This window comes from Rattus norvegicus, chromosome 16 (assembly GCF_021556685.1).
Source record: "Rattus norvegicus strain SHRSP/BbbUtx chromosome 16, alternate assembly SHRSP_T2T, whole genome shotgun sequence".
NCBI lineage: Eukaryota > Metazoa > Chordata > Mammalia > Rodentia > Muridae > Rattus > Rattus norvegicus.
The window spans coordinates 7,371,606-7,399,586 of NC_141549.1; the positions used below are offsets into that span (position 1 = coordinate 7,371,606).

Genomic DNA, 27,981 nt, shown 5'->3' on the forward strand with positions numbered 1-27,981 from the left:
GGCCAAATGGGTGACCTGGTCGCGGTCACCATGGAGATAGCGCTGGAAAGATGGCGCTTCCTGCGCAGCAGGGTTGCGCAGTTCTACGTCCACGGCTGCCAACGACCAATAGGGTGAAGGGCTCCCGCACATGGGGGCTACGTCACTTCTGGGCCCGGGGAGTTTGGGCTTGGGATATAAACGAGTGTTTTATGCCGGTGGAGTCGTGTCCTCCATCGCTGGCTTCAGAGAACATTTAAAGAGTTGATAGAGGCTACTCCCTCTTAAGAGGGGGTCAGTGAGACTCAGGGAGCCACACAGCGTCCTCTCCAGTCCTCCTCGACACACAGCGCTCCTGCAGTAGCGTTTCAGGCGACCTTGAGCTCTGAGTGACGCCTGGCCTGTTATGAGTTCCTGCCTGCAGGTACACCGCTACCTCTCTCACCCCAGCCACCTTCTGATACCCCGATTGTGTTGTAGAGGACCAAGATCTGCAAGACAGGGACGAGTTCTAGCCGTATTTTCAATATTCACTGCAGTGGCGGGTGCAGTAGCCATAGAAACATCACTTTTAATTATTGGGGTTTTTTTTGTGGGTCGCCTATGCGTTAAATGTAAGTCTGTTGATCCTGGGGTTCAAAAATCCATTTTATCCATTCTTAACACAGATTCAGAGACTGGCATCTTGCCCCAGATTACATACCTAGGCCATAACGAAGGACTTGGCTGTCTCTAAAGCCAAGTTCTTTATGTGAACTTTAGTTCTTGGTAAAAGGAATGGTGTCCCTGGTAGTGTAGTCAGCGTGCAGCCTCTTCTTAGAAGCTAGAATCGAAATGCAGATGAGAAGCGCTTTGTTCTGAAAGCTGCGAGGGCTTGTTTGGGTTATGGCCAGGGACTTTAGAGCATTGTTGTAATTATTACTAAGCAAGTACTCATCTCACTGGAGGAGTGCAGTGTAACTGGATCAGAGTCTGACGTGAAAGGCTAGAAAATTACGGTTTTTTTGGTTCTTACTTCCTCTTCTGAGAATAGATCCTTTGGAATCCAACATTTGCACAAGAATTAACAGTTCAGCAATCACCTTTAGCTTATGTAGTTTACATTTCTAATGGATGCTGTGTTTAAGTATGTACAGTTGTTTGCATGTTACCAACTTTGTGCATGTTGAAAGGACACTATACTTTGAAGCCTTTTTGAAGTGTGAAAACCTAAAGGCAGAAAAGCCTTTGGGAGGAAAAATCCAGAACTTAAACAAGTGTATGGAAGGTTGTCTCAAAGATCTCACTTCCTTTTTTTTTTTTTTTTAACATAATTGGAGATCTACACAGCAATTAGATATTTGTAGCCTGTCTGAGTAGAAGAGAAATCCGGTGGAAGTCTTGTAAATATAAATACTTCACAGGTAGCCTCTGGGACACAGGAAGGAAACTGATTTTCTAGTGTCTATTTTCTGTTCAGATGATCTTTAGTTCTTCTGAGCCATTCTTGAATGTGCAGAAATGGATGCAGCTGTTGGTAGGGAATGGCTTGGCAAGTATATCGATCTGTAACCCTGTACTGATGCAAGCAGGGACAGAGGCACAGAGACGGGTGGATCCCTGGAGCACAGTGGCCAGCGAGTGGGTGAGCTCCACGTTCGGGAAGAGGCTATCGCCACGTGAGGCTCATAGTGTGTATAAGTTGTTAGGTCTTTTATTTAAAAAGCAAACACACAAAGGGCTGAAGAGCTGGGTCATCAGTTAATAACACTGGCTGCTCTTCTCGAAGACCCACGTTAAATTCTCAGCACGTACACTGAGGTTAGTTATGCGTCTAACTCCAGTTCCAGGCCACCCTTTTCTGGCCTCTGAGGGTACCAGGCATGCACATGGTGCACAGATGTGCATGCAGGGAAAATACCCATGCACATAAAATAATAATCATGGTAATAGCAATAATGAGTTAGAGAACTGGCACACTGGTTGATGGCACTCATTGCTCTGCTAGAGGACCTGGGTTTGATTCCCAGCACCCACATAGAAGTTCACAACTGTAACTGCAGTCCCAGGGAATGCAACTCCCCCTTCTGGCCTCCACAGGCATCAGGCCCACACTCGGTACACAAATACACCTGTAGGCAAACACTCAAAATAATAAAAAGATTTAAATGATAAATTCTAAAGACATTTCTTTTGACCAGGATAGGAATCCAAACTTGGACCTTCTGCATGCCAGATGCATGCTCTCCCAGCTTAATTAGACCCCAAGTCCTGATCTAAGCAATCCAGACCCATCAAAAACAGTGTTCCCGGGCATCCTAAAGTCCGAAGTTACAGCCAGCTAGCTTTTCTTTGTAATTTCTCAACAAATCATTTGTGTGTGTGTGTTTAAAATAGAAAAAGGAAAACTAATGAGCCATTTGTTTATAGTAGCTGACACTGGGTTCTGGATAACTCTTAGGTGTATTCTGTCATTAGAATAACACAGTGGAGAACAGATGGGGTATGTCTTTAGCACCAGGAAACAAGGTTTAGGGACTAAAGAATTCGCTAAGGCAAAGCTCAAAGGCCATGATGTCAACTTGGGCCCCTTTAATCCTAGAGCCAGACCCTTACTAAATGACTCTGCTGTGCATAGTCTGATTCTGGCAGAATGAGAGCAAGCCAGCAGGGCAGTTCCCTCAGTAGGAACCTCTCAGCAAGTTGTAGGGACCTCATCCCCAAACGTTCTTTACACTGTCCTGCCATCGCTGGCTGCTGTTCTGCCAGAAGCTTAAACTAGAGTCTTGACTTCCTGCTTCTACTTGGGTAACCATTTAAAATACGAAGATCACGTCCTTGTTCTGAACTTCCTTTAGGTGCTTCAAGTGTTCTTCAGGTAAATTTCGTACCTGCACATTGGCCTCCTGTGACCCAGGACACATACACAGCTTCCCGTCCTTCTCACCCAGCTCCTCCCACTCCCCAGGGTTGTTTCTTGCTTGGGCTTTGTCCTTTCCAAGATCTCTGCTGCAGTGTTCTTCACGTCTGCCTGGCTGCCTCTAGGGCTCTGCCCTCAGCTCAGCTGCCATCACCCCCAGAGGCCTTCACTGATGCTCCCCGTAGTCCCCCATTACCCCTTCCTCCCTCATCATCACCATCATCTGTAGCCACCCCTTTACTGTAGTTCTCACCCTTCTTCTGGCCAGATGCTCTGGTTTGGCTGCAGGCACCTTCATCTACTGCACCAGCTTGCCAATCTGATTTATTTATTTTTAATACTTGGTGTAAGAACTAGAATAAAGTTCAGAAGGCAACAGTTTTATAAAAATACCTTTACTTACCTGTTGTCTCTCTTGGGCATGGTACTGTTATCAAAAATCAATCTTTGCAAACGAACAGCTTCTAAAAGTTAATTTTCCTTAGTTTTCAGTTCAGTTGAGAATGCAAAAATGTTTATTTTAGCAGGAGTTCTAAGACAATAAGCAGAAAGTGTCCACCTTTCACTGGAAGATAACTCAGTAGGGGATTTGGTCCAGAACGTCATATAAAGTGAATCGTCTTTCTAGGGCTTTCCACAGCACAGCACCAGGTCAAGCTGGGCAGAACCATAATGAGAAGCACTTGTGGCCAGTCAGGAAGGACAGCCACAGACAGCACATTGCAGCAGTGAGGGAGGTATTTCATGGGCTGGGTAGCCTGTGTTGAAGGGGTTGACTCCGGCCAAGGGAAATCAAGGGGCAGCAGAAGAGCAATCAAAAAGAAACATCCGCACGAGGGAAGGCTTAATGATGGAGAGGAATTGGGAGTGGGGGCCTTTGATTGTAATGAGGCCACTCCCTTCGATTGGGGCTGGGACTCAGACCCAGGGCCTGTGTGCGTGCCAAGTAAGCTCTCTACCACTGGGCTTCACACTTTTAGTTCTAAAGGAGCCTTTTCTTTTGCAAGTAAGACTTGAGTTACTGTCTTCGTACTGCAGGAACTTTGTGGGAACTTCTCTGTGTTCTGGCTGGTGCGAATCTAGAGGTCTCAGTACAGCACTGTGTCAGCCAGCTGAGGACTCCCAGAACCTTATGGGTTTCTAAAGTAAGTTCTGCTTGCTTTCAGTGACTAACACACTGGTTTTGGGTTAGCACATTTAAAGGGGAAAAACTACCGTAGCAGTCTCAAGGTTTCCAAGTGCTGGAAAGATAGGCATGTCCCATCGTGCCAAGACCAAATCATTGAGCAATTTTACTTTAAAATGTCATTGCAAGGGGTTGGGGATTTAGCTCAGTGGTAGAGCGCTTGCCTAGCAAACGCAAGGCCCTGGGTTCGGTCCCCAGCTCCGAAAAAAAGAAAAAGAAAAAAAAAATGTCATTGCATTTATTTATTTATTTATTTATTTATTTATTTACTGTCTTAGGGTTTCACTGCTGTGAAAAGACATCATAAAGAAAAATGTTTAATTGGCGCTGGCTTCCATTTCAGAGGTTCAGGCCATAATCATCACAGCAGGCAGCGTGCAGACAGGCATGGTGCAGGAGGAGGAGCTGAGAGCTCTATATCCTGATCTACAGACAGCAAGGAGGAGACTGGCTTAGCTTGAACATTTAAGACCTCAAAGCCTCACCTCCACTGTGACACACTTACTCTAACAAGGTCACCTCTCCTAATAGTGCCACTTCCCGTGACCAAGCATTCTCACACATGAGGCTCTGGGGGCCGGCCCTATTCAAAGCACCTCAGCTACTTACTGATTTGTGTGTTGGAAGTCAAAGGGCAGTTTGTGGGAATTGTTTCCTCCTTCCACCATGTGGGTGGGTGTTTTGTTTTCATGTCTGTGGGTTTTTTGCCTGTGTTTGTGTAACATGTCTTTGTATCTGCAAAGATCAGAGAAGGGCATCAGATACCCTGGAACTGGAGTTACACATAGTTGCGAGTTGCCATGTAGGTTCTGGGAATTAAACCCAGGCCTCTGGTAGAACAGCCAGTTCCTTTAATCACTGGAAAGCATCTCTCTAGCCCCCAAACTCTTTTTTACCTGCCCTTAACACAGTCTGGCATTTCTCTATTTGTCTGAAAATGATTTTAAATTTCAGTTCCATTTGCCCAGGCAGCACCATGGCCCATGTCTTGATTCCTGGGTTGTCTCGAGGCTCTGTGGGAGCCATCTGCACTCAGGCTGCTTCGTGGGCACTGCCTACCAGCACTCTGCGTTCCCTTACCTTAGCCAGGTGAGTTGTCAGCCTTTGGGGTCACGTGGGTTGATTCTCAGAGATCTGATGTGCTGATGGTTTGGGGGTGGGGGGGTCCTTCAAACTCGAGAGAGACAGATGGCATGCTGACTGCAGTGTGCATGCCATCAGATTGGAAACTGTTGGGTGTGCAACTTATCACTGGTAGAGTTTCAGTATTTCGTACAATCCACAATTAATGGTATTTTCAGTAGCCATGATTTGGCGGGGTGGCAGGGGAAGCTGGTTTTATTATTTTATAAGGATAATGCTTAATAACCTAATTTTTCCTTCTTTTAAAAAGCGTAATGAGATCCAGAAGGAAAACTGACCACCTAGAGAGAACCGCCACTGTCCTCCGCCGGGAGGTTTGTGTCTGTGGGGCATGGTGGGGTTCCTGGCTTGGCTGCTTACACACTGACTGGCTTATAGGAGAGGCTTTAGGTGAGGCTGGACCCCATGAAGGTCAGTCAGGGAGATTTTATCCTCCTGAGCGGAGCATTTGTAACTAATTAGAAAGCAACAGCTGAGTAGTACTAAGGTTGTCTGCTAAGTTTGGCATGAGTGAATGTTTCAGTGAGGGAGCCCAGCCGTGTCTAGGCCCCCTCCTCACAGATCCACTGAGGTGTGCTACAGGAGAGGGAACTTGTAGAGCCTACACATTGTGAAGGGCTTACCTGTTTTTCCTTTTTTTGCCATTGTGTGTCAAAGTCCTTGTTTATCCTGCTTTGGAAGCACCTTCTAGCTCGTCAGAGCAGCACTGACATCTGAGACAGAAAGGTGGTTGAGCTCATTGCCCCTCCCCTGCAGCCTGTCAATCATGCCCAGACTGTAGAAAGCTAAGCTGCCACCTGAGGGTGCCGAGGCCTGGGAAGTAGAGGATCCTCACCTTTATCCCAGTGAGTAGCCGTTTCCATTTCAAACACGTTTCTCACACATGCAGGTGTGTTTACTTTAGTGTTGTCCATCTCTGTAAATCAGGGAAAATCCTGTGTATGTGCACTTCTACAAACATGGTCAGAAATTATATTGTTGCCATAGTTTCATTTTATGTTTCAATATAAGGAGACACTTTAACAAACAGGCTTTTAGGCCCTACTATTAAAACAATTTTGCTTCAGAGAATTGCTTTGGTACTAAGGCGATTTTGGTTTTTTTTCTTTTTGAGACGTATGTAAAGCTGATTCAACCGAGTAAGTTAATAGGCATATAGGAAATAGATGGGCAGAAGTGTGGGGACGTGGAGGAGGGTCCTGTGATCCTGGTGCAGGACGGAGAGAGGCTGCTGTAAGCTCTGAGGTGTGATTGAAAGGGAAGCAGCTGGTACCGAGGAGTCAGGAGTCCAGGACTACAGTTCTTCTCCTGGTGCTGTCTTGAGGGGAAGACATTTCCAACCTCATTTCCCCCTCTTTATGTCTAACTTTTACTTTCCCAAACAGAACGAGAAGTGGGAAGAGGGGGAGGAGCTAAGGAAACTAGATGATTCCTGGGGCAAGCACCTCAGCATTGTGGGTCAGGGGTGACCTCAGTCCCCTCCAGAGGGTCCTCCCAGCCACAGAGATGGGGTAGTAAAGCACACGGTAACAAACAACACACACTTGCTGTGGACCAGCAACGCTAGAAGTGCTTCTGTTTGTATTATCTACCTTAGTGCCTCTAGCAACCCTCTGAAACAAAGGTGTCACTGGTTCAGTTCAGAGATGAAGGCAATGAGGGCATTAGCCTGAGTTACTTGGTGGCCATAGTGCCAGCGTTAAAGTCTGGACTGCCTCACTGTGGCGCCCACTCTGTTAGCAGCTGTGCTCTGCTTCTTTGTGTAAATGCTTCGGGGCTGTTCAAGGTAACGCCAGTGGCATCATATGCCATGTCTGATAAAACAGGAAGGTACTAGAGAACTGAACAAAAGGCTGGCTGGTAATGCAGACTATGTCACAGATAGAGGTTGGGATCGGGGGTATAGGTAGAAGGGACATTTCCTGGTGACGCTAGTCTGTAGGTTACTAAGGCGGAGGACAGCAAGCTCCAGGCAGCTGTGTAGGGAGACCCTGTCTTTTTAAAGCTTCAGGCATAGGGAGCTGTCATGAGGCTCACCCACATGTTCTCCAAGACAGGAGGAAGAAGGGTTAACAAGGAACAGAGAGAGAGGCAGGGGGTTTACAGCAGAGGACCGAGGATGAAAGTTCAAGGGCTATTTGACGTAGTAAGAGTTTTTCTAGTGGGATTTTTTAAGTGATCTCCCACCAAGAGTTGGTTTAGACCTGGGAGTCCTGTTGAGGAAAAGGCCAGACTGCGCTAGCTTCAGGGTCAGGGGTTTCCACAGCGTCCCTTGCTGGAGCTGGCTGGGGGCCCTCTGGTGAGGGGACTGTGTTTGATCAGCTCCTGCCCAGTGCCACAGGTGGGGTTGAACAGAAGGAAGTTGAGGGGAGTCATGTCTGTCTTCTGCCCTTGGTAATGCCCAGGTTTTGGAGAAGGAAGAAGACAGAGCAGAGTTGGGGAGAAGGACATGGAGACATCTTTTACATTTGATGGGTGCTAAGGATGGGATGACCTTCACTGAGTAGTTCCCAAGCCACTCAGCAAAATCATCCCAAAACTCCCAGGAGGAAAGGGCTCTGGGGTATTATTGTTTTAAGGTCACGAATGCTTACATTTTAGAAAAATAAAACAAATTAAGACATAAGCACATGAACCAACATGGCAGCACACATATTAATCACCGTTAGGGAGCGAGGGCAAGTGAGTTCAAGGCCAGCCTGATCCACTTAGTTTCAGACCAGCCAGGGCTGCATAGTGAGACCCCAACTCAGAAAACAAAAGGCAAGAAGGAAGCACATGAGTTCAAACCCAGTTTCCTGTTTCTTTGCTCTTTAAAAAGCGCATGATGCTTTCTGTGAACGTCTGCTGTTAGCCACAGACTTCTTAACTCAGAAGCAACTGCGGCCTCCCCTGGCCACTGCTGAAGGGGACTTCATCACATCACAGACTCTTACATAGTCCCTGTGAGGACACCTGTACTCAGAGTGAGACAGCACTGTAGTCTGTCAGTCTCAGGAAGTTCATTCAGTTTGCACACTTGGTGCACAGCAAAGCCATGTGTGCTATGCCTTGTTGGGATGTTTACCAAAACCATGTGTCTCTAAGCCCCAGACCTCTCTGCCTCAGGTCATGGCTGCAGCTAAGGTGTGTGAGATCACTCACGAGTCTCCATCAGTGAAGAGCCTCCGTTTGCTTGTTGCTGATAAAGACTTTTCCTTCAAGGCTGGCCAGTGGTGAGTGCAGTGTCCCTTGTCAAGTGTGTGGTGTGTATATATGAAAGTGCTATCAGGCAGGAAGTATACTTTCTTCTGGAAAGGACTTCTCCACCAGCAGAGAGGAATTCTGGGTCATTTCTCTTTGGACATGGACAACTTGATTTCTTTTTTGGTTGGAACCCATGTGTCCCTCTGTCTGTCTGAAACCTACCTTTTGTAGTCCAGTTTCATACGAAGCAAAGTGCTGATCTGGGGAACCATAGCTTGACAGTTGTGTCTGCAGATAGTCACACTGATCTGCTCCAGTTAGGGTTGCTGGGCACTGATGCATTTCCAAAAATCAGTCTTTGTTCAAATAGAATAGACAGAGTGGCTGAAAAGGGCCCTGGCCTCAAACTTGGAGGTCTGTGTGCACCACCACGCCTGGCCACCTTATCGTTTTGAGAATCATCCCTCATTGAACCTAGCACTCAAGTTGATTAAAAAACAAATGAAGGGGCTGGGGATTTAGCTCAGTGGTAGAGCGCTTACCTAGGAAGCGCAAGGCCCTGGGTTTGGTCCCCAGCTCTGAAAAAAAAAGAACCAAAAAAAAAAAAAAACAAAAAAAAAAAAACAAATGAAGATAGACGTTAAGCTAGCCTTGCATTCTTGGAATTTCCTGTCTTTATTTAAACGGATATTGGTCCTGTTTCTGTTCAGTGACTGATTATCAGGATAATATCAGCTTCATTGGAGTAAGTGCCACAGTGTCTTGTCTCTCCTGTTTGGGGTAGTTTCTCAAGGGTTGCTTTTGATTCTACTTTAAGTGCATGTGGCAACTCCCCAGTGGTGCGGCCTGAACCCAAGTTCTTACTGTGATGTCTTATAGTTCAGTTCTTTGAGCTTGTGTAGATCGGATCAGGTTTTTCCATTTCTTCTTGGTGCATCTTTGATAGTTGATATCTTCTTAGTAATATGTGGTTCATCTAAATTACATCATATAATAATTCTTCATAATATTCATGAAGAATTTTTTAATTTTTGTAAGATTAGTTATACTTGTTCATCTTTTATTAATTTAGCAGTTGATGTTTTTCTTAGTCTAACTAAAGTGTTACCAACTTTGTCTCATCGCCTGCTGCTGACAGGTTTTAAATTATTGCAACAGTGATGGTTTGTTCGTCCGTCCTTCTAGGGTTGATTTCTTCATCCCAGGAGTTTCAGTGGTTGGTGGGTTTTCAATTTGCTCCAGTCCCCAACAGCTAGAACGAGAGAGAATAATAGAATTGGCAGTGAAATACACGAACCATCCTCCTGCTGTCTGGGTTCACAATAAGGTGAGCAACCACCTTAAACATAACTTTTTAGTGTGTGTGAGTACTGTACCTGCATGTTTGTTTGTGCACCATATGCGCGTCTCTTTCCCTCAGAGATGGTCAGATTCCCTGGAATTGGAGCCTCTGATGGTTGTGAGTTAGCACTCGGGTGTCCGGGACTAGACCTGAGTCCTCTAAGAGGGACAAGTGCTCTGAACTACGGAGCCATCTCTCTAGACCCTCAACTGACTGTTAAATGTGGAGGTCTGAGCACCTCTGCCTCTCACTAAGTTTGTGTTCTGCTCAGTGGGTTCACCTGTAACCTGAACCTGAGGAACAAGGGTCCTGAGTGGCGGGTGTCGAGTGGGAGGACCAGGGATGAGAAATAAACTTAGGCCAAGGTCTGCTGTCGAGTCTGTTAGGTACAGCACTGTCTATACTGATTGAAAGGGGGAAATGCCCCAGGTCAGCATCGAGCTAAGCCGGACACTGTTGGCAAAAAGGACACCGGATACCTCATACACAGCTGCCTGAGGACTGACAACCACAGCCCAGGGGGAAGAGTCAGGTTACAGAAACCACAACCTTGCCTCCTCCCAGGCACTGGCTCCAACCTCAGGCAGGCCCTAGCAAATTCATTCCTGTACAAGGACACAAAGTTAAGTTCCCTTTGTCCTTTCATCAGGGCCTCTGAGAACGGCTTGGGTCAGTCTGGTCCCAGTACTTGGCATGGGATGCACAGGGTGAAAACTCACACTGAGCTCCCCAGGAAAGGTGGGGACGCAGAACCTTGTTGGGGAACTGATTTTAAAGGATTGGTAAAAGTTTTACCTAGCATTCTATATGTGCTGAAAATGACCTTTGTTAAGTAAATAATCTTTCTGTGGCCATCCTAAAGTAAGGAACCCCGGCTGTTACAGACAGTAGAGCTGAGTCTGTGGTGCTCCCTCTGCTACGCCGGCCTCTTCACAGCCGGTTCTGAGAAGGTCCAGATCTCACCCTTGCTTATACACGGTGCTGTATCCCGAGGCTTACCCTTGACCCTGCACACAGTGCCCTCCATACCTGTTAGAACACCAGGGACAAAGTGAACTTCACATTTGACCTTCTTTCTTTCTGTCCCCCCTTGTTCCTTACCCTAGATAGCGTGGCTTATGTGTACATATAACCTCCATCCTATTTCAGCCCTTGATCATCTCTGTAACCAAAGTGTGCCCAGAAATGCAGCTCTGTCTCACTCCCCCAGCCCCCAGGAGGTATTGACAGTCAACAAAAAGAGAACAGAAAACAAAAACTAACTTTATTCTCATCGGCGTGTTTTGAGAGGTTGCAGAGAATTCTTGCTTGTGTGGGAACTGCGTGTAAGGAGAGGAAGGAAGCCAACAGGAGCAGATGTTACCGGAGCAGCAGGACAGATGCGTGCTGGGGGACGTGGAGCATCGTTCAGCAGAGCAGCTGGGAGAGCAGGTTGAGTGTACTGGCTGCAGTTCAGCTTAGTGAGGAGAAGAGCTACCCAGAGAATCAGAAACAAGCCATATTTGTAGCAAGTAACATGCCCTTGTTTTGGGCACTGAAACTTGCAAACTAGGTCACTCTCTTGATCCATCCTCCAGTAAGAATCATCAAAAAAAAAAAAAAAAGTTGTAAAATTATAAAAGTTCTTTTACCCTGAACTAGCTCTGGCACCGCAGCGCCCCAAGATATCTGATTCTCCATCTCAGTCAGCAGAGACTCTTACCTGTTTGCTCCATCTCGTATCACACGCCGATGGCTTCTCTCTGAGCCCGGCAACAATCTCTCCACCCATCTAGTTCACCCTTTTTGTCTAATTAAAAAAAAACTTTTCTCTCAGATATAAGCTGAGCACAACTATTATCATTTTGTAATTAAAAGAATAAAATATATCTAACACCTAGTCCAACATTTTATCAGTTAAGCAGAACATTTAGTTATCCATTCCAGCTTAAGGAAGGCTTAAAATCTGTATTATATCTTGGCTAGCTTGTATACTATCTGATAAGTATCCAATAAAATATGTATTTTCAGAGTTAAACACCCTGATAGGCTATGAGACTACAGTCTTCAACTCCATCAGAAATCTGGGAATAACCAAATATCTATACACAAAGGAAGCCTAACACGGCTTCCAGAACTGAGAGGTTGTAGAGACAAATCTCCACTAGCACAGTCCTCTGTTAGCAACATGTGAGGGCAAGTCTTCAGCCTTCTGGCCCAAAACCAACTGACAGACTGTTGAAATACAGAAACCTCGAAGAGCTGATAATTCTGACTCGGTAGAGATTATCAGTTAACAACTATTCTGCATAAGGTGTCCCTATTTGGACAGTGTTAGTCTGTAGGTGGAATGGGCAGTTTCTGCCCTGTGGCTACGTAGCCACAAAGTATTACCTCACCTGGAGGTGGAGGTGCTCAGTTTGTTAAATCCGCCAGAGGGAACTGTTAAGAGCAGAAGTGTCTCATCCAAAGATAAATAACTTTAAACCTCATACTTTGTGGATTTCTGATGTTTTTGAAAACCACCTATCTATATAAGGTAACCTGGACTGTTGTCCGTTAACTATCTTATTACCTTGAAGCACTCTAACAAACTTAGAGCCATGAATTTGCTATTTGGCCCTTAACTCACATGTGTAATCAAATCAGAAGCTTGTAATGGCATCAATAGAAGGACTGGCTCTAAACCTTGTCCCTTTAAACTTTTTTTTTTTTTTTTGGAGCTGGGGACCGAACCCAGGGCCTTGTGCTTGCTAGGCAAGCGCTCTACCACTGAGCTAAATCCCAACCCCACCTTTAAACTTTTTTAACAAATAAATTCTATACCAAAGTGCAGGTATGATTTTAGCTTAGTTACCAAATGAGATTATGACTATACAACTCAATCTAGCTAATTCCTCCCTGTTAAATTACAACCATTTCTAAATTTCTCATAAAAACAACCTTAGAATAACCACTTTCAGTCCCCAAAAGCCCAGGGAATCGGGGTGATGACTCTTCAATAACTTCTTCAAGCTGTACATGGGCGTTGAGATATCCTTGGGGGTAGGCGGTAGGAAAAATGGAGCAAATGTAGCCTGAGGTGCCTGTCTTGACTGGACCCAGCTGAAAGGCCTTGAGATCAGGAGTCCAAGCAGGTACATTCTCCAATATATAATTCTCAAGATAAAAGTTTAGAATAGAGATATCTTTTTGTTTGATTCTCTTGAATTTAGTTCTTCAGGCAGTCTCCCTCTCTCAAATCTCATCCGTATGACTCTGAGGTTTCCTGAGCTTAATCACTTTTTAAAAACACAAAGGCAAAAACTTTCTTCCAGGGAGGGTGGCAATGGGGGGAGGATGGGGAGGGGAACACCCATGAGGAAGGGGAGGGGGGAGGGGGATGTTTGCCCGGAAACCAGGAAAGGGAATAACACTCGAAATGTATATAAGAAATACTCAAGTTAATAAAAAAAAAAAACAAAAAAAAAAACCAAAACTTTCTCCCAAAGTACTGTGTTCCTTAGTCTGTAACCAGAAAAGCTTGTATATTGCACTCTCTCCCAGAGCAATAATATAACCATAAAACTCAAAAGTCACACCCATTATGAAGGTTAAACAATTTTTTTAAAAAAGGAAGTAAGCTAATTAGTGTTAAACAATGCGCCTGATAGGCTTTTGTACTTTGTGATATCAGGAAATAAACCCAAAATTCTGTGGAGCCCAAGTTAAAAGAATCTGAGCAGGGTTGGGGATTTAGCTCAGTGAGCAAGTGCAAGGCCCTGGGTTCGGTCCCCAGCTCCGAAAAATAGAAAAGAAAAAGAGAAAAAAAAAAGAATCTGAGCTTCCTGTTGTGGTAAATAACAAAAATAACCACAAACCCTCGCTAGCCGGCATCAACGAGCCATATGGCCTTTAGCGGGGTAATTCATAAAACAAACTAAACACCTTCTATCAATTCTAATATCAATAAGTAAGCAATTTATCAAACCAGGACTTTAGCCCAAAATATATTGATCTGTCAAGCTCTCTACCAGTAGCCTCAGATTTTTATATATTAATAACTTCTATGATATATGTCTGCATTCACTCTGCCTGGTGTCAGGTTGCCATCATGCCAGAAATACGCATCCCAATTCCCTGGCGGCCCAGTGTCCCCAGCCACCACACACTCTCTTGAACTTAAATCACCACATGAAAGAACACACAGCACAACATCCTCTGATCCAATTGATAAGCTATAATTTGCTCATCTAGACACACACAGCCCTGTACACCTCCATCCCTTAATATTCATAACAACCTGTAGAGAGGGGAATCTTAACATCCGCCTCCATGCTCTCTCCTCTGCTTCTCCCTCGCTCCAGTCTCCTCCTCTCTAAAACTTTTCTCCCACCCATCCTTCCTTCTCATCCCCTCATTCTATCTTGTACCTGCCTTCGCCTGTATGACATCATCCTACATTGAGACCTTTTGGGCAGTGAAAACTTGCAAACTAGGTCACTTTCTTGGTCCATCCCCCAGTAAGGATCATTAAAAACCCAAGCAAACTGACCTTCTCCACCCCGCATGGGTCAATGGAATCACGGCAGACAGTGCTCTTGGACTGGGAGACCCAACACCAGGAAGGCGGGTTTGTTGTAACGTTGAACAAGAATCAGATACACAGTGACTCTAGGGTTTAGGAAAGGCTCTAGCTGGCCCGAGAATGACAAGCATGGCTCTGGCAGGTTTCTCCCGACCCCTACTCCTGTGCTTGACTAGAAACCATTCCATTCCATTCCTAAAGTTACCCACCGAGGTCTGTTCCCTTATTTGGCCACTTCCTCCTTCTGAGGCTGATTACCAAGGTCCAGCTAGTGAAGTACTGAAGTCCAACAATCAAAAGTCCCCTGATTAACACGCCCAATTAAAATCAAACACCTCATCCTAACTCAGGATTTCCCTCTTCACCTTTATAAACTGCCATTTTCTCGCGGGCTGTGTCTGTTTTCTCTATCCAGAGACAGTCCTTTGTCCCACCCCTTCAGAGCAAATGAACCTTCCCCTTCTCCTTGGTCCTCTATCTCCTGTATTCGTCTCTTGTTCCCTGCTCTCTGTCCCCCTGGGGCAAATCAATCTCCTTTGTGCTGAGAACTTGGTCTTAGCCAGTACTGGTCCTTTCAATGTACTTGGCAGGGAAAGAACTAGAACAACTTTGAACAAGGACAGGACAGGGAGGATGCGGATGCACACACGTGCATCTCAGCTGCAGGTTTATAGTTCGGGGCTAGCCTGGTCTACTCAGTGAGCCCTGTCTTAAGCTAACAATAACAAGAAGAAGATCACTTAAAATTTTAGGAGTAAAATAGCATAGTGATAATCAAAACGGTACAGTAAAGGGCAGACACAGAAGGAGCTCAGGAAGAGACTGACGGGCGCCACCATTTCAATTCGAGCCAACGTGCTAAAGAAGCAGGTGGAGAAAGGTTAGCTATTCCAGCAAGAAGGAGTTAGACCCCCCTAGTAGTGTTCTTCTCTGAGAGCCACAGTGACTGAGACGTCTTAACTGTAGACCCCGATGGTGTGTCATGGCTTGTCATGGTGGCAGTCTGCTGGCCCAGTGCCACACTTGCAGAAGCGACTCAGCTTAGTGACATGGGGTAAGCCTGTCAGATCCAGTGCTTCCATGGATCTGGAACCATCTGGGAGCAACATTTATAATTATAGGAAAAATACATAAAACTGAAAGGAAGCTCCCAGAATCACAATTCTCTGGCCGAAAAACAGAGGGGGAAGAAGGAAGGAGGGGACCCATAATTAAAGAATACTTCTAAACACTCAGGTCTGGGCATGTGGAAACACAAGATAGAATGAAGCACTCAGAGGACTTTATAAGCAGTTACCACAAATAGATATGGTCTGTAAGTGCAGCTGACACAGGGGACAGAAGGACACTCATGTCACCACCTAAGCTGTGATCTCCAGGACAGTGAGCAGAGCCCAGGGCCATGTTCCCACTACTTAGATTCTGGGGGGGTTCAGGTGAACTGAGGTCTGTGCAGGGCTGTCTGAGCTGTTTTGTGAAGTGACCCATTGTTAATCTTGATTGTGAACTTGATGGAGAAGAGAGTGTAAGACCCACGAGTAAGGCTCACCTCTGGATGCGTTCTGAGGCCATTCCCAAAGAGGATTAGCCAAGGGTGGAATAGACTCCCTGAATGTGGGTAGCCAGCACCCCATGGGCTGAGTGGGGGGAAAGATACAGTGCAAATGGGAGAAACCCCCACCTGGGCATTCTCTCTCTCTGCTTCCTGGCTGCCATGTGCTGAGCAGATTGGCTTCTGTGTCCTTCTGTCCACTCTGCTTCCCCACAGCCTAGAAACAGTGGTTCCGGCTGGTTGACCACGCACTAAGACCTCTGAAACTGGGAGCTAAGAGCAAATATTTGTACCTTTTCAGTTGTTTTCTCAAATAGTTGTTTACAGCAACAGAAACATTCGACTTAACAGATTTAGTCTGTGGCCTCAATCATTACAAATTGGCTTTTCCCATGTGAACAGTCTGTGGGTCACTCCGAGGTCATCCTGACCATCCTGTGCCTTGCAATGATGCCTTGTGGGTGACCTAGAGCTCCGAATCCTAAAAAACCCTCCGTTGTATTATGTGCAAATGTCTGTGTTCTGAATATTCCCACAGTGGCTGACTCCAAACTGCCAATAAAGAACAGCTCACAAAATCCCTGTAGATTTAGCATCAGTTCATTAAGAGCCAGATCCAGGAAGCCATCAGTTATATGGGACATCTAGCCCTATCCTCTGGGTGCCACTTAAGTTCCCAAATCACTGTGACAATGAAAAAAATGTGTCACAGGTTTCCAGAAGACTCTATCGAGGCATCTGGAGTCAAGTGTGCTGTAAGTGACTGTCCCGCGCGACCTCGCCAGCAAGAATACACAGGAACACACGAATCCTTCTGTAGCCAAAATGCTTATTATTTATTAATAATAGAGGGCGCGGGGCGCCAGCATGGTGCGGCTTATATACACCCTAGCGCGGCGCATCCACACCTGATTGGTTGCTTACCCATGATCTCATTAGGCACGCCCCGGAGTGGGCAAAGACCTGACACGAAGCCACTCTTGCACATGCGCACACAGTTAACTTCCTGAAAGGAAGTCGGCTGGCGCGGCGGAGGCCAGCGCCATCTTGTAATGGCGAAACTATCCCGGCCTTCCACGTGGGGCGCAGTGGAAGCCAGCGCCATCTTGTGGTGGCGAATGTTATTGCGGCCCTCTACATCTCCCCCTTATTATTTTATTAATTAATAACAATAAATTATTGTCTAGGCTGGTCTAGGTCCCTGCAGTTACGTCCATCTGCTGTGGCTCCTGTCTTTTTTTTTTTTCTGTTTTTTGGAGCTGGGGACCGAACCCAGGGCCTTGTGCTTGTTAGGCAAGCGCTCTACCACTGAGCTAAATCCCCAACCCCTGTGGCTCCTGTCTTAGGTCGTTCCTCTATGTCACAGCCTTATCGAAGGGTAACCCTATCGCCACCGGGCCCCGTGTACCGTGCATGAGGAAAGTTGTCCGTCTCTGGATACCGCAGTGCTGTGTGACAGTAACTGTTAAATGACCTAGGGCGAACTCTAAAAAGAGGCCAGCTAGAAAATGAGTTAGTGGGGAAATCATGATCACCCTATCGCGTGCAATGAGGAAACCTCAGTGATGTGGAAGGGCTGATCAAAGAATCATTGAGTCTCTCTCATCCCAGTGCAATGGATCCACGGATCCATGGGGTGCAAGAGCAGAGAACTCAGATACCGACTAATTTTTGAAGATAGATAACCAAATTTCAGGGGAGGCCCCTTGTTCAATGGCCACAAGTGCTTGAGTGACGACGACCTTGTCACGTTTCTGTTGAGATCTGAGTTTGCAAACCAACCATAGCATGAACACTAATCCACAGCATAGGGCTGCACCAAACAGAGCCACCCCCACCCATTCTTTGAAGTACTAGGAATCCAAATCCAAAGAGGCAGTGTGAGGGCTAGAGGTAGTTTCCGAGGGATCCATCCAGGAGTCATTTCCAGGCATCAGAATTCTCCGTGTCAGTCGTTCCGGTAGCCAGAATGGGTTGTCTTCTTCCTGTGGGAAAACACAAACCGCTCCCCTGGATCTTATTAAAATAGGATCCGGGCCTTTCCATAGACCAGTTAAAACATCTTTCCATTTTACCATCTCTTTTGGTCTATCAGGCTCTGAATAGTGACGTTCGGCCGCAGTATGGCCTTGGGCATCAAGATTTAAAAAATTAAGGGTGAAGAGTGCCATGGAAACAGCTACTTTGGTACTGAGGGTAGAGCCTCCTCGACTCCCCCTTTTTGTTTAATTAAATAGGATTTGAGAGTGCGATGGGCACGTTCTACAATGCCCTGTCCCTGAGGATTATATGGGAGACCAGTCAGATGAGTCACATCCATCTGGTGGCAGAATTGTTGAAATTTTTGAGAAGTATAAGCTGGTCCATTGTCTGTCTTAAGGAGTTTGGGTTTACCCCAAGCACTCCACGCCTCGAGGCAATGTTGAATTGCACGCGAGGCCTTTTCTCCTGTTAGAGGTGTAGCAAACATGATGCCAGAGCATGTATCAATAGAAACATGCAGATACTGAAGTCTTCCAAAAGAAGGGATATGAGTAACATCCATTTGCCAGACCTGTAGCGGTCGGATTCCTCGTGGGTTAACTCCCACATGGGGTACAGGCAGGAATTGACAACAATTTTGACATTGGGTAACTATCTCCCTAGCTTCTTTTCTAGTCAAAGCAAATCGGTGGTGTAAAGTTTCAGCCGTCACATGAAATTGTCTGTGAAATTCTTTTGCTACATCTAATTGAGGGGACAAGGCAACTGCAATCACTCTTGTAGCTTGGTCCGCTAGGTCATTTCCGCGGGACATTGGACCAGGAAGGCCCGAGTGAGCTCTAATATGTGTTATAAATACAGGGGATCTCCTGCCGAGAAGGGTAGATTGAATTTGTTGAAAAATTTGAGCAAGTTTGCTGGAAGGCCTGATTAATCCAGCCACCTCAAGAACCTTAACTGCATTAACCACATAGGAGGAATCTGACACAATGTTAAGTGGGCCTGGGAAGGTATCGAGGACCTCTAGCACCACTAAACATTCCACAACTTGAGGTGAGGTTTCATTATACTGCTTAGATACTACCTTACTATTGACCACATAAGCACCTATACCAGTTTTTGACCCATCTGTATACACTACAACCCCATCAACAAGTGGTTTCTGAGACATTATGTGTGGGAACACAATGGCTTGGCTTAAAGCAAATTGTAGGATCAGGTGTTTTGGATAATGATTATCAATCTGTCCAGCAAAAGAAGTAACTAACACTGCCCAAGCATTTGAGGTAGCAGCTAATGTTTGAACCTGAATGGCTGTATATGGTACTATCAAGGTTTTGGGTTCTTTCCCAAAATGAGTAATAGCTGCCTTCAACCCGCAGAGTGCAAGCTGAGCAACCGCATCGGGATACCAGTCAATAATCTTAGCAGGAGATGCATTGGGATGGATCCATAATAAAGGCCCATCCTGCCACAAGACAGCTGTTGGTAATTGCATAGTTTTGAAAACACACAAATCAAAAGCCTTGGTTTCATCAATGCGCTGCAATTGAGCATCCTGTAAGACTTTTTCTACAACTTGTAAGGCCTGGTTTGTGGCTGGCGTCAATGCTCTCGGAGAGGAGATATGAGAGTCCCCTTCCAAAATATCAAATAAAGGTTTCAACTCAGCAGAGGAAATCTTTAAAAATGGTCTCAGCCAATTTATATCTCCCAATAATTTTTGGAAATCATTTAAGGTATGTAAATGATCTCTGCGAATCTCTAATTTCTGGGGAACTATTTTTTCAGGATAAATGACCGATCCCAGAAATGAACCAATTTCTGCAATTTGAACCTTTTCTGTAGCGACTTGTAGTCCCCATTGTCCCAATGTTTTGATTAAGATGGGATATGAGGTCTGTAAGGTTGTTAAATCTTTATCACACATTAAAATATCATCCATGTAATGAGCCAGCAGCAAAGATGGAAATTGCTTCCTTATAGGTTCAAGGGCTTGTTGTACATATAGTTGGCAAATAGTGGGGCTATTGGCCATGTCTTGAGGCAGGACCTTCCACTGAAATCTCTTATCAGGTTCAAGATGATTAGTAGCTGGTATAGTAAATGCAAACCTCTGTCTGTCTTGTGGACACAAGGGGATGGAAAAGAAACAATCCTTAATGTCTATAATTATTATCTTCCATTGCTTAGGTAAGGCGGAGAGTAAGGGTAGGCCTCGTTGGATCGAGCCAAATAAACGCATCTGTGCATTAATGGCTCTCAAATCATGGAGAAGTCTCCATTTTCCTGATTTTTTCTTTATCACAAAAATAGGAGTATTCCATGGTGAAATGGACGGTTCTAAATGACCAAGCTGTAATTGTTCATTAACCAATTTAGTGGCAGCTTCTAATTTTTCAGAGGATAGATGAGTATTCCATGGTGAAATGGACGGTTCTAAATGACCAAGCTGTAATTGTTCATTAACCAATTTAGTGGCAGCTTCTAATTTTTCAGAGGATAGATGCCATTGAGGAACCCATTTTGCCTCCTCCGTGAGCCAGGGTATGGGCATAGAACCCTCAATGGCACCTAGGAAAAACCCAGGCCCTGCCTTCCTATATTACCTTCTTGTGGAACCAGTTCTAATTTTCCTTGTTCCTTTGTTCCTAATCCCTTCCCTTCCTCGTAGCCCATTCTCTTCATAATCTCGACAGCTTGTCGAGAGTTCTCGTTGGTCAATGTCAGACCTAGACCCTGTAAGACATCCCTCCCCCAAAGGTTAACAGGAAGAGGGAGGACATAAGGAATGAACCTTCCTGATTGGCCTTCTGGAGCATGCCAGATCAAGGAGCGTGAGCTGACAGTGGGGCTGGCCTCATACCCTAGTCCTTGTAAGGAATGGGATGATTGAGTGACAGGCCATGCCTTAGGCCACCACTTAGAGGAGATAATGCTCTTATCAGCCCCTGTATCTAGAATTCCCGTAAAAGTTTTCCCTTCTATATTCAACTCTAAAGAGGGTCTGGAATTAAGGTCCATCATTAAATAAGCAGAATCAGTCCCGGAAGAGCCAAACTTCGAGGTGCCTCTAGGGACCCTGGAAGAAGGAAAATGATCATGTACGCTTGGAAGAATAATCAACTGAGCAATCCTGTCACCTGAGGAGATGGAAAAAACGCCTTGAGGGCAAGAGCAGAGAACTTGAAGTTCTCCTGTGTAATCTTGATCTATTATTCCAGGGTGAACAATAAGTCCCTTTAAGGTTAAGGAGGATCGACCCATAATAAGGCCGACACTTCCCACGGGTAGGGGGCCTTTGTAGTCGGTGGGGACAGGTTGCACACCCATCAGTGGCATTAATATGAATTGGGTGGTGGAACAGAGGTCCACTCCTGCTGAGCCTTTTGTGGCTCTGTGAACCATGGTGTCCGTCTGTTGTAAGCTGGAGTCCCATATGTTTTGGGGCCCTGAGACCTGGGACCCAGATACCCGTTTTTTGGAGTGTTTTCACCCCCTTCTGCCTGGGGAGGCCCGGGTTGAATAAGCCTGCCTCTGATATCTTTAACTGAGCGACACTCACTACCCCAATGATAGCCTTTCCCACACTTAGTACACAGTCCTGGTGCTCTCTTCCTTGTGCGGGCTTGACACTCCTTTTTCAGATTGCGATCACCTGTACCTGAGCACTTTTGGCCCTGTAGGATAGCAGCCTCGAGGCTGGCATTAGTAAGTGGGCCTCCAAGTTCTCGGCAAACTCTCAGCCAGTCCTGTAATCCTTTGCTCTTCCTAGATGTAATAGCTGCTCTGCATTCCTGTGTGGCTTGCTCATAGACCAACTGTTCCACAAAAGGCATTGCCTGTTCAGGGTCTCTAAAGATCCTGCCTGCTGCCTCCATCATCCTAGCCATGAAGTCTGAGAATGGCTCCTGGGGGGCTTGTATGATTCTCATTAAGTGTCCCCCGGACACTCCCTTCTTGGAAAGTGCCTTCCACGCCTTAACGGCGGCAGCGGAAATTTGAGCGTATGCTCCCCAGTCATAGTTAGTTTGATTATTGGCATACTGCCCTTGTCCTGTTAGCAGATCAAGCGTCCAGTCTCTCTGATCGCCTTCAGCAATGGCATTGACTTTGGCCTGTGCCTGAGAGGCGTCATACCATAAGGCTTTTCATTTCATACATTGTCCCATATTAGGGAGCGCAGCCTTCACTGTTGTCTGCCAGTCTCCTGGAGTCATGGCCAGAGTGGCAAGCCTTTCGACTTGAGCAATAGTAAAATTGGCACTAACTCCATAGTTACGGACCGACTCGGCAAGTTCCTTAATTTGAACATATTCTACTGGTGCGTGAACACGGCCTCCATCGGCGGCCTCAAACACCGGGAATGCCAGCTGTATCTTTTTCTGTTCCTCTTTAGTGAGGAAGGAATCTGAGTGGAATTTCTCCAGATAAGATGGAGGGGCGCTGGGGCTTATAGGCCGGGAAACCGCATGGTTTCCGCCTTCTACTTCCTTCTGTTTACCCAAGCTGTTAGCTCGTTGTTCATCTGTATCCTCCTTCTTCATAGCGAGCTGCCTCCTCTTCTAAATCCTCTTCCTCAGAGGAGCTAAGCTCGTCTGTCTCTGAGCTATCAAGCTCTGAAGCCTTTAATTCCTTTACCGGATAAAGACTTCTCCTTTTCAAGACCTTTTTTTCTCCCTTCTCTGTTTTATCTCTCCCGGGGCGTTTTTTCCCCAATCTCTCACCTCCGCAGATCTGAAGTCTTTAGAGGGGACTGTCTGCTTGTTATCTTTTTTCCTTGAGCTCTTTAATTTTTTACCCAACCCTGTTTCTGACATGCCGCCTTGCACCTCCTCCAGCGCTCTCTGCTTTGCTATTACAGCTGGGCGGCTCCCATGCGACCTCCGACGCTGTCTGGCGGTAGCTAGAAACTCAAAGGCCAATAGAGAAAGCCCGAGGGCTGCCAAAACGATAATAAAACCTTCTGCCACATCTAGCAGGGGAGTGAAGTGGAAAAGGTCAAGGCTAAGCATGTCTCTCAGGAGCTTACCCGCGTCCTGCAGCTTTGGATTCTCTCCACGTACGGAGGATCTCTCGGCGCCTGGCGATGGTGTGGCGTCCTGGGTTCTCGGCACCAAATGTCCCACGCTGTCTCGCCAGCAAGAATACACGGGAACACACGAATCCTTCTGTAGCCAAATGCTTATTATTTATTAATAATAGAGGGCGCGGGGCGCCAGCATGGCGCGGCTTATATACACCCTAGCGCGGCGCATCCACACCTGATTGGTTGCTTACCCATGATCTCATTAGGCACGCCCCGGAGTGGGCAAAGACCTGGCACGAAGGCACTCTTGCACATGCGCACACAGTTAACTTCCTGAAAGGAAGTCGGCTGGCGCAGCGGAGGCCAGCGCCATCTTGTAATGGCGAAACTATCTCAGCCTTCCACGTGGGGCACAGTGGAAGCCAGCGCCATCTTGTGGTGGCGAATGTTATTGCGGCCCTCTACAAGTGACCTCACTGATTACTGGTGTATTACATGGGCAGGCCGGTGTGACACGTGGCCTGCATGTACAGCCTCCTACTGCTTTTCTGGCTGCTAGAGGGAGATGTGTGCAGACAGCTGTGTGGGCCAAGCCTGCACACTAGTCTGACTGGGTACGCTCAGCTCAGGAGGGAACCCCGGGCCTTACAGTGTGAGGGCACACCAGTTCCATCTGGTCTTTCTCAGCTCAGAACATGTGAACGTGACTGAGGAAGGGATGCCTACCCCAGAGGTTGTCCTGCCTGCATCCACAGCGGTTTTGTCACCTCAGCCCCTCACCTGTGATGCCAATGGCAAATCTCTGAAGCAAGCCCCCTTGCTTAGACCAGAATGGCTATGTCGTAGGGATCACCAAGTTGGAGCGGCAAATGGCACACATGCTGGACAAGTAGAATCAGACCCCAGGGCTCTGGGAGAATTGAGAACAAGCTGTGCAGATCATCCCAGACACTGACAAGCAGGCAGAGAGTCAGCCCGTGGTCTCACGTACATAGATGTTTAGTCTGACACTTGCCATGCACAGGACCAAAGGATCTTTTCTTTCTTGCTTCAGTGCACACTTGACTCAGAAGTGGCTCTCAGAGTAGGTGGAGAGTTCTTCTTTGACCCTCAGCCCACAGATGCCCCTCGAAACCTCGTCTTGATTGCTGGAGGGGTTGGGATTAACCCCCTGCTTTCTATCCTGCGCCACTCGGCAGATCTCCACCGGGACCACAAAGAAAAAAGGAGAGGCTATGATATAGGAACAATAAAACTGTTCTACAGCGCAAAGAACACCAGTGAACTCCTGTTTAAGGTAAGGTGGCAGATATGTCTACCGTGCACTCCATGCCCGTGTGTGAAATCGGGTAGTTCATAAACAGCAGGTGACATGACATGACATGACGGGTGCAAAGGGGGCTGCTGGGCTGAAGGCTGATGAGAGCTCGGGGCAGGAGGAAAGGAGTGTGTGCGGTGGGGTGCGCAGCCAAATTAAAGTGCATATGAGAAGGCAGTAATGAAACCTGTTACATTGTATGCTAATTAAACACTGAAAAGTCATACAGGTCATAGGACAAGGAGGCATGAGACCTAAGGGACTGACTGAAGTAAAGGGAGAAGGGTGGGGTGAATATGGCTGAGGTGCCTGATGTAATACCAGAATGTATAAACCAATCATCCAATGGAAATGTCTTCTATGAAGCCCATCACTGAAGAGTGAATATGTGCCAATACAAAGAAATAAACGTAAATGGGAACGTGTTTTCTTCTGTAGGTTCAGATTTCTCTGCAAAGGTTCACACAGAAGGCTTAGCAAGGCTTAATCAATTCAAATGATAATTATTAGATAATAGTCCACCCAGGACAGTTAAAAATGTCCCCAGCTAAATCACAATATAAGATGAGATTTGGGCCGCCGCGGTTACTTTTCTATTGCTATGATATAATACTGTGACCAAGGCAACCTGTAAGAGAAAGTTTAACCTGGAAGTTCTGGTTTCAGTATAGTTCATGACCATCGTGGCGGCAGGCAGGCAGGCAGCACGGTGCTGAAGGCTTCATCTTGACACAAGCAGGAAGCAGAGAGGGTAACTGCAGTGGGATTTGTCTTTTGAAACCTCAAAGCCCGCCCCGATGACACACCTCTAACAAGGCCACACCTCCCAATCCTTCCCAAACAGTTCCACCAACTGGGACCAAGTAGTCAAGCATGAGCCGGTGAGACCCATTTTCATTCAGTTCACCAAGTGGGATAGAATCTAGAAGTTAATGGAACAGAAAAGTCACTAGGGCCAGGCATGGTGTCACACCTGTAGCCCCAGCCCTTGGCATGTGTCTTAGTCAGGGTTTCTATTCCTGTGCAAACATCATGATCAAGAAGCAAGTTGGAGAGGAAAGGGTTTATTCAGCTTACATTTCCACATTGCTGTTCATCACCAAAGGAAGTCAGGACTGGAACTCACGCAGGTCAGGAAGCAGGAGCTGATGCAGAGGCCATGGAGGGATGATACTTACTGGCCTGCTTCCCCTGGCTTGCTCAGCTTGCTTTCTTATAGAACCCAGGACCACCAGCCCAGGGATAGCACCACCCACAATGGACTGGGTCTTCCCGCCTTGGTCACTAATTGAGAAAATACCTTACAGCTGGATCTCATAGAGATATTTCCTCAGTGGAGGCTCCTTTCTCTGTGATAACTCCAGCTTGTGTCAAGTTGACACACAAAACCAGGCAGTACAGCATGGCAAGGCTGGAAGTAAGGTGTTTGTGGCCAACCAGCAGATTGACTGCTAACTTGACTACGTGAGACTCTGTCTCAAAAACGGGAGGAGGAGGAGGAGGAGGTGGTGGTGGTGGTGGTGGTGGTAGCACCAGGTTGTGGTGGTTTTGAGACATTATCCCTGACATTTGCTGCGTAGACCAGATTTGGCTTGAACTCAGAGAGAGCCACCTATTCCCGCCTGCCACATGCTGTGCGTAAAGGCTGTGCCACCATACCTAACTATAGTTTATTTTAACTGTAGCTTGATCCAATCAATATGTTTGTCATTTCAGAAAAATATCCTCGACTTAGTACATGAGTTTCCTGAGAAGATTGCCTGCAGTTTTCACGTTACAAAACAGACGACCCAAATCAGTTCTGAACTTAAGCCTTATGTCACAGGTGAGTCCTCTAAAGATTTATTTATTTATTATAAGTACACTGTAGCTGTCTGCAGATGCACCAGATCTCATTACAGATGGTTGTGAGCCACCATATGGTTGCTGGGATTTGAACTCAGGACCTCTGGAAGAGCAGTCAGTGCTCTTAACCGCTGAGCCATCTCTCCAGCCCCCAGGTGAGTCCTCTAAAGAGAGGTTTATTTTTTGTCGAGCTGCACAGTTACTGGATGGACAAGCCAGCTGATTAAGAAGAAGCATTTTTACTGTTAGAAATCCCCTGCTGGGAATCTCATTCTTGGAGAATTGATATGTTCAGACTTGGGTTAACTTATTATAGATAGGTTTCCTACTATTCATATTAAATGTGTATTTTTCACAATTTTTAGAGGTCCTTGCTGTCATCGTTTAACATATAGTCAAAAAAATAATAGTCGGGGTTGGGGATTTAGCTCAGTGGTAGAGCGCTTGCCTAGCAAGCGTAAGGCCCTGGGTTCGGTCCCCAGCTCCGAAAAAAAGGAAAAAAAAAAAATAATAGTCTTGCTTTGGTTGAGTCAGTTCCGTATGCTAGTAATCGCTATTTAAATTATTCAGTTTTCCTATTTGGAAGGAGTCTTCAAAGTTATTTTATTTACCTTTTGTTTGTTTTAGATTTTTTTTGAGACAAGGTCTTACTGTGTTTCCTCAGCTAGCCTGGAACGCAAAAAGATCCACCTACCTCCATTTAAATGCTAAGATTAAAGGTTTCCATCGCCACAGTGTGTGTGTGTGTGTGTGTGTGTGTGTGTGTGTGTGTGTGTGTGTGTGTTCCACACACATGTGTACACACAGGTCTGTATGAAGACCAGAGGACAGCATTTGGAGTTAGTTCTCTCTCTACCCGTGAGTCTGAAGGCAGTTCTCCTCTCCAGAGGGGGGTAAGCTCTGCTTACCGCAGGCCTGGGAAGCCCGGAGGGTCTGGGCTCACGGTGCTGCCTGTGAACACCCACGCCCAGCTCTGGTTGGTCAGCATTCAAACGTGCCGAACCTCATTTGGTGTTTTTCTGGTTTTTTGGTAGATGGAAGAATAACAGAGAAGGAGATAAGAGAGCACATTTCGGCAGAGACTCTGTTCTATGTCTGCGGCCCACCTCCAATGACAGACTTTTTCTCTAAGCATCTGGAAAGCAGCCACGTTCCCAAGGAACACATCTGCTTTGAGAAGTGGTGGTAGGAGCAGGCACAGAAGACCTGAGAGCCGCTCAGGACAGTGAGAACCAGCGACAGAGTCACACGAGAAACTTCCCGCAGACTTCATTGGTGGCACTATTTTTCACTATATTGATTTTTCTTTCATTAATTATCCTATGATAGTTCATTATTACAGAATTTCTGACCTTTGGGGAAAAGACCATGCTCAACCCAATTGTAATTAAAAGATTTACTGATGAGCTGCTGGCAGGAAGACAGGCTGAGAGCCAGATTTGAGATGGCCATAAATAAAAGAGGGTGGGGGGAAAGGTTTCCCAAAGGGAAAACCATGGGGAGGCTCACGGTATCTATGCAAGCAGGCAGACTCTGGCCTGTTCTGCCAAGATTAAGTGGGTAAAGCAACTGGAAACAATCTGGGTGTCTGCACACGCAAGTTACAGAAGCTGAAAACGGCCTCCATAGCCAGGAGAAGCTCACAGCTGTGCGTTTCTGGGGACCCCTGAGCCAGGGCTGTTTTCTGGGACCCCGTCTTTCTGGAATTTTGAGTCTATGGCGAGCAGTCATCAGTACTAAGATGGAGGGAGGCCTAGAAAAAAATAGTTTCTCGAGTTGGCCTTTACACCACGAACTGATTAATACAGGTTTTTCTTTTGCCCTTTGGGGGCAAATTAGTCTAATTATGTTAATTAAAGGAAAGTGTGGGTTTTGTGTGAACTGTATACTTCTCTAAATAATTGGACAGAAATTCATAAAATTTATGTTTACTGAATTTATAATTTTAAATACATCCTTTATTTTGAAATGTC

The 27,981-nt window shown here is 46.2% G+C and overlaps 1 protein-coding gene across 25 annotated transcripts; it reads left to right on the plus strand.

Moving 5' to 3' along the window:
• The first annotated feature begins 156 nt into the window (after positions 1-156).
• On the plus strand, positions 157-27,981 carry Oxnad1 (oxidoreductase NAD-binding domain containing 1). Of its 25 annotated transcripts, none has more exons than XM_087588193.1 (10): positions 157-403; positions 3,917-4,023; positions 5,019-5,153; positions 5,458-5,521; positions 5,865-6,052; positions 8,316-8,422; positions 9,579-9,720; positions 23,900-24,142; positions 25,880-25,988; positions 27,043-27,981. In XM_087588193.1, exons 6-10 carry the CDS (start codon positions 8,319-8,321, stop codon positions 27,195-27,197), a joined length of 753 nt encoding a protein of 250 aa, XP_087444319.1. In that variant the 5' UTR covers positions 157-403; positions 3,917-4,023; positions 5,019-5,153; positions 5,458-5,521; positions 5,865-6,052; positions 8,316-8,318; the 3' UTR covers positions 27,198-27,981.

Coding starts and splice junctions, on each gene's coding strand:
- Oxnad1 (XM_087588193.1), top strand. CDS start 8,319: ATGGCTGCAGCTAAGGTGTGTGAGATCACTCACGAGTCTCCATCAGTG. Junction 8,423..9,578: donor TCCTTCAAGGCTGGCCAGTG/GTGAGTGCAGTG, acceptor CCGTCCTTCTAG/GGTTGATTTCTTCATCCCAG. Junction 25,989..27,042: donor ACTTAAGCCTTATGTCACAG/GTGAGTCCTCTA, acceptor GTTTTTTGGTAG/ATGGAAGAATAACAGAGAAG.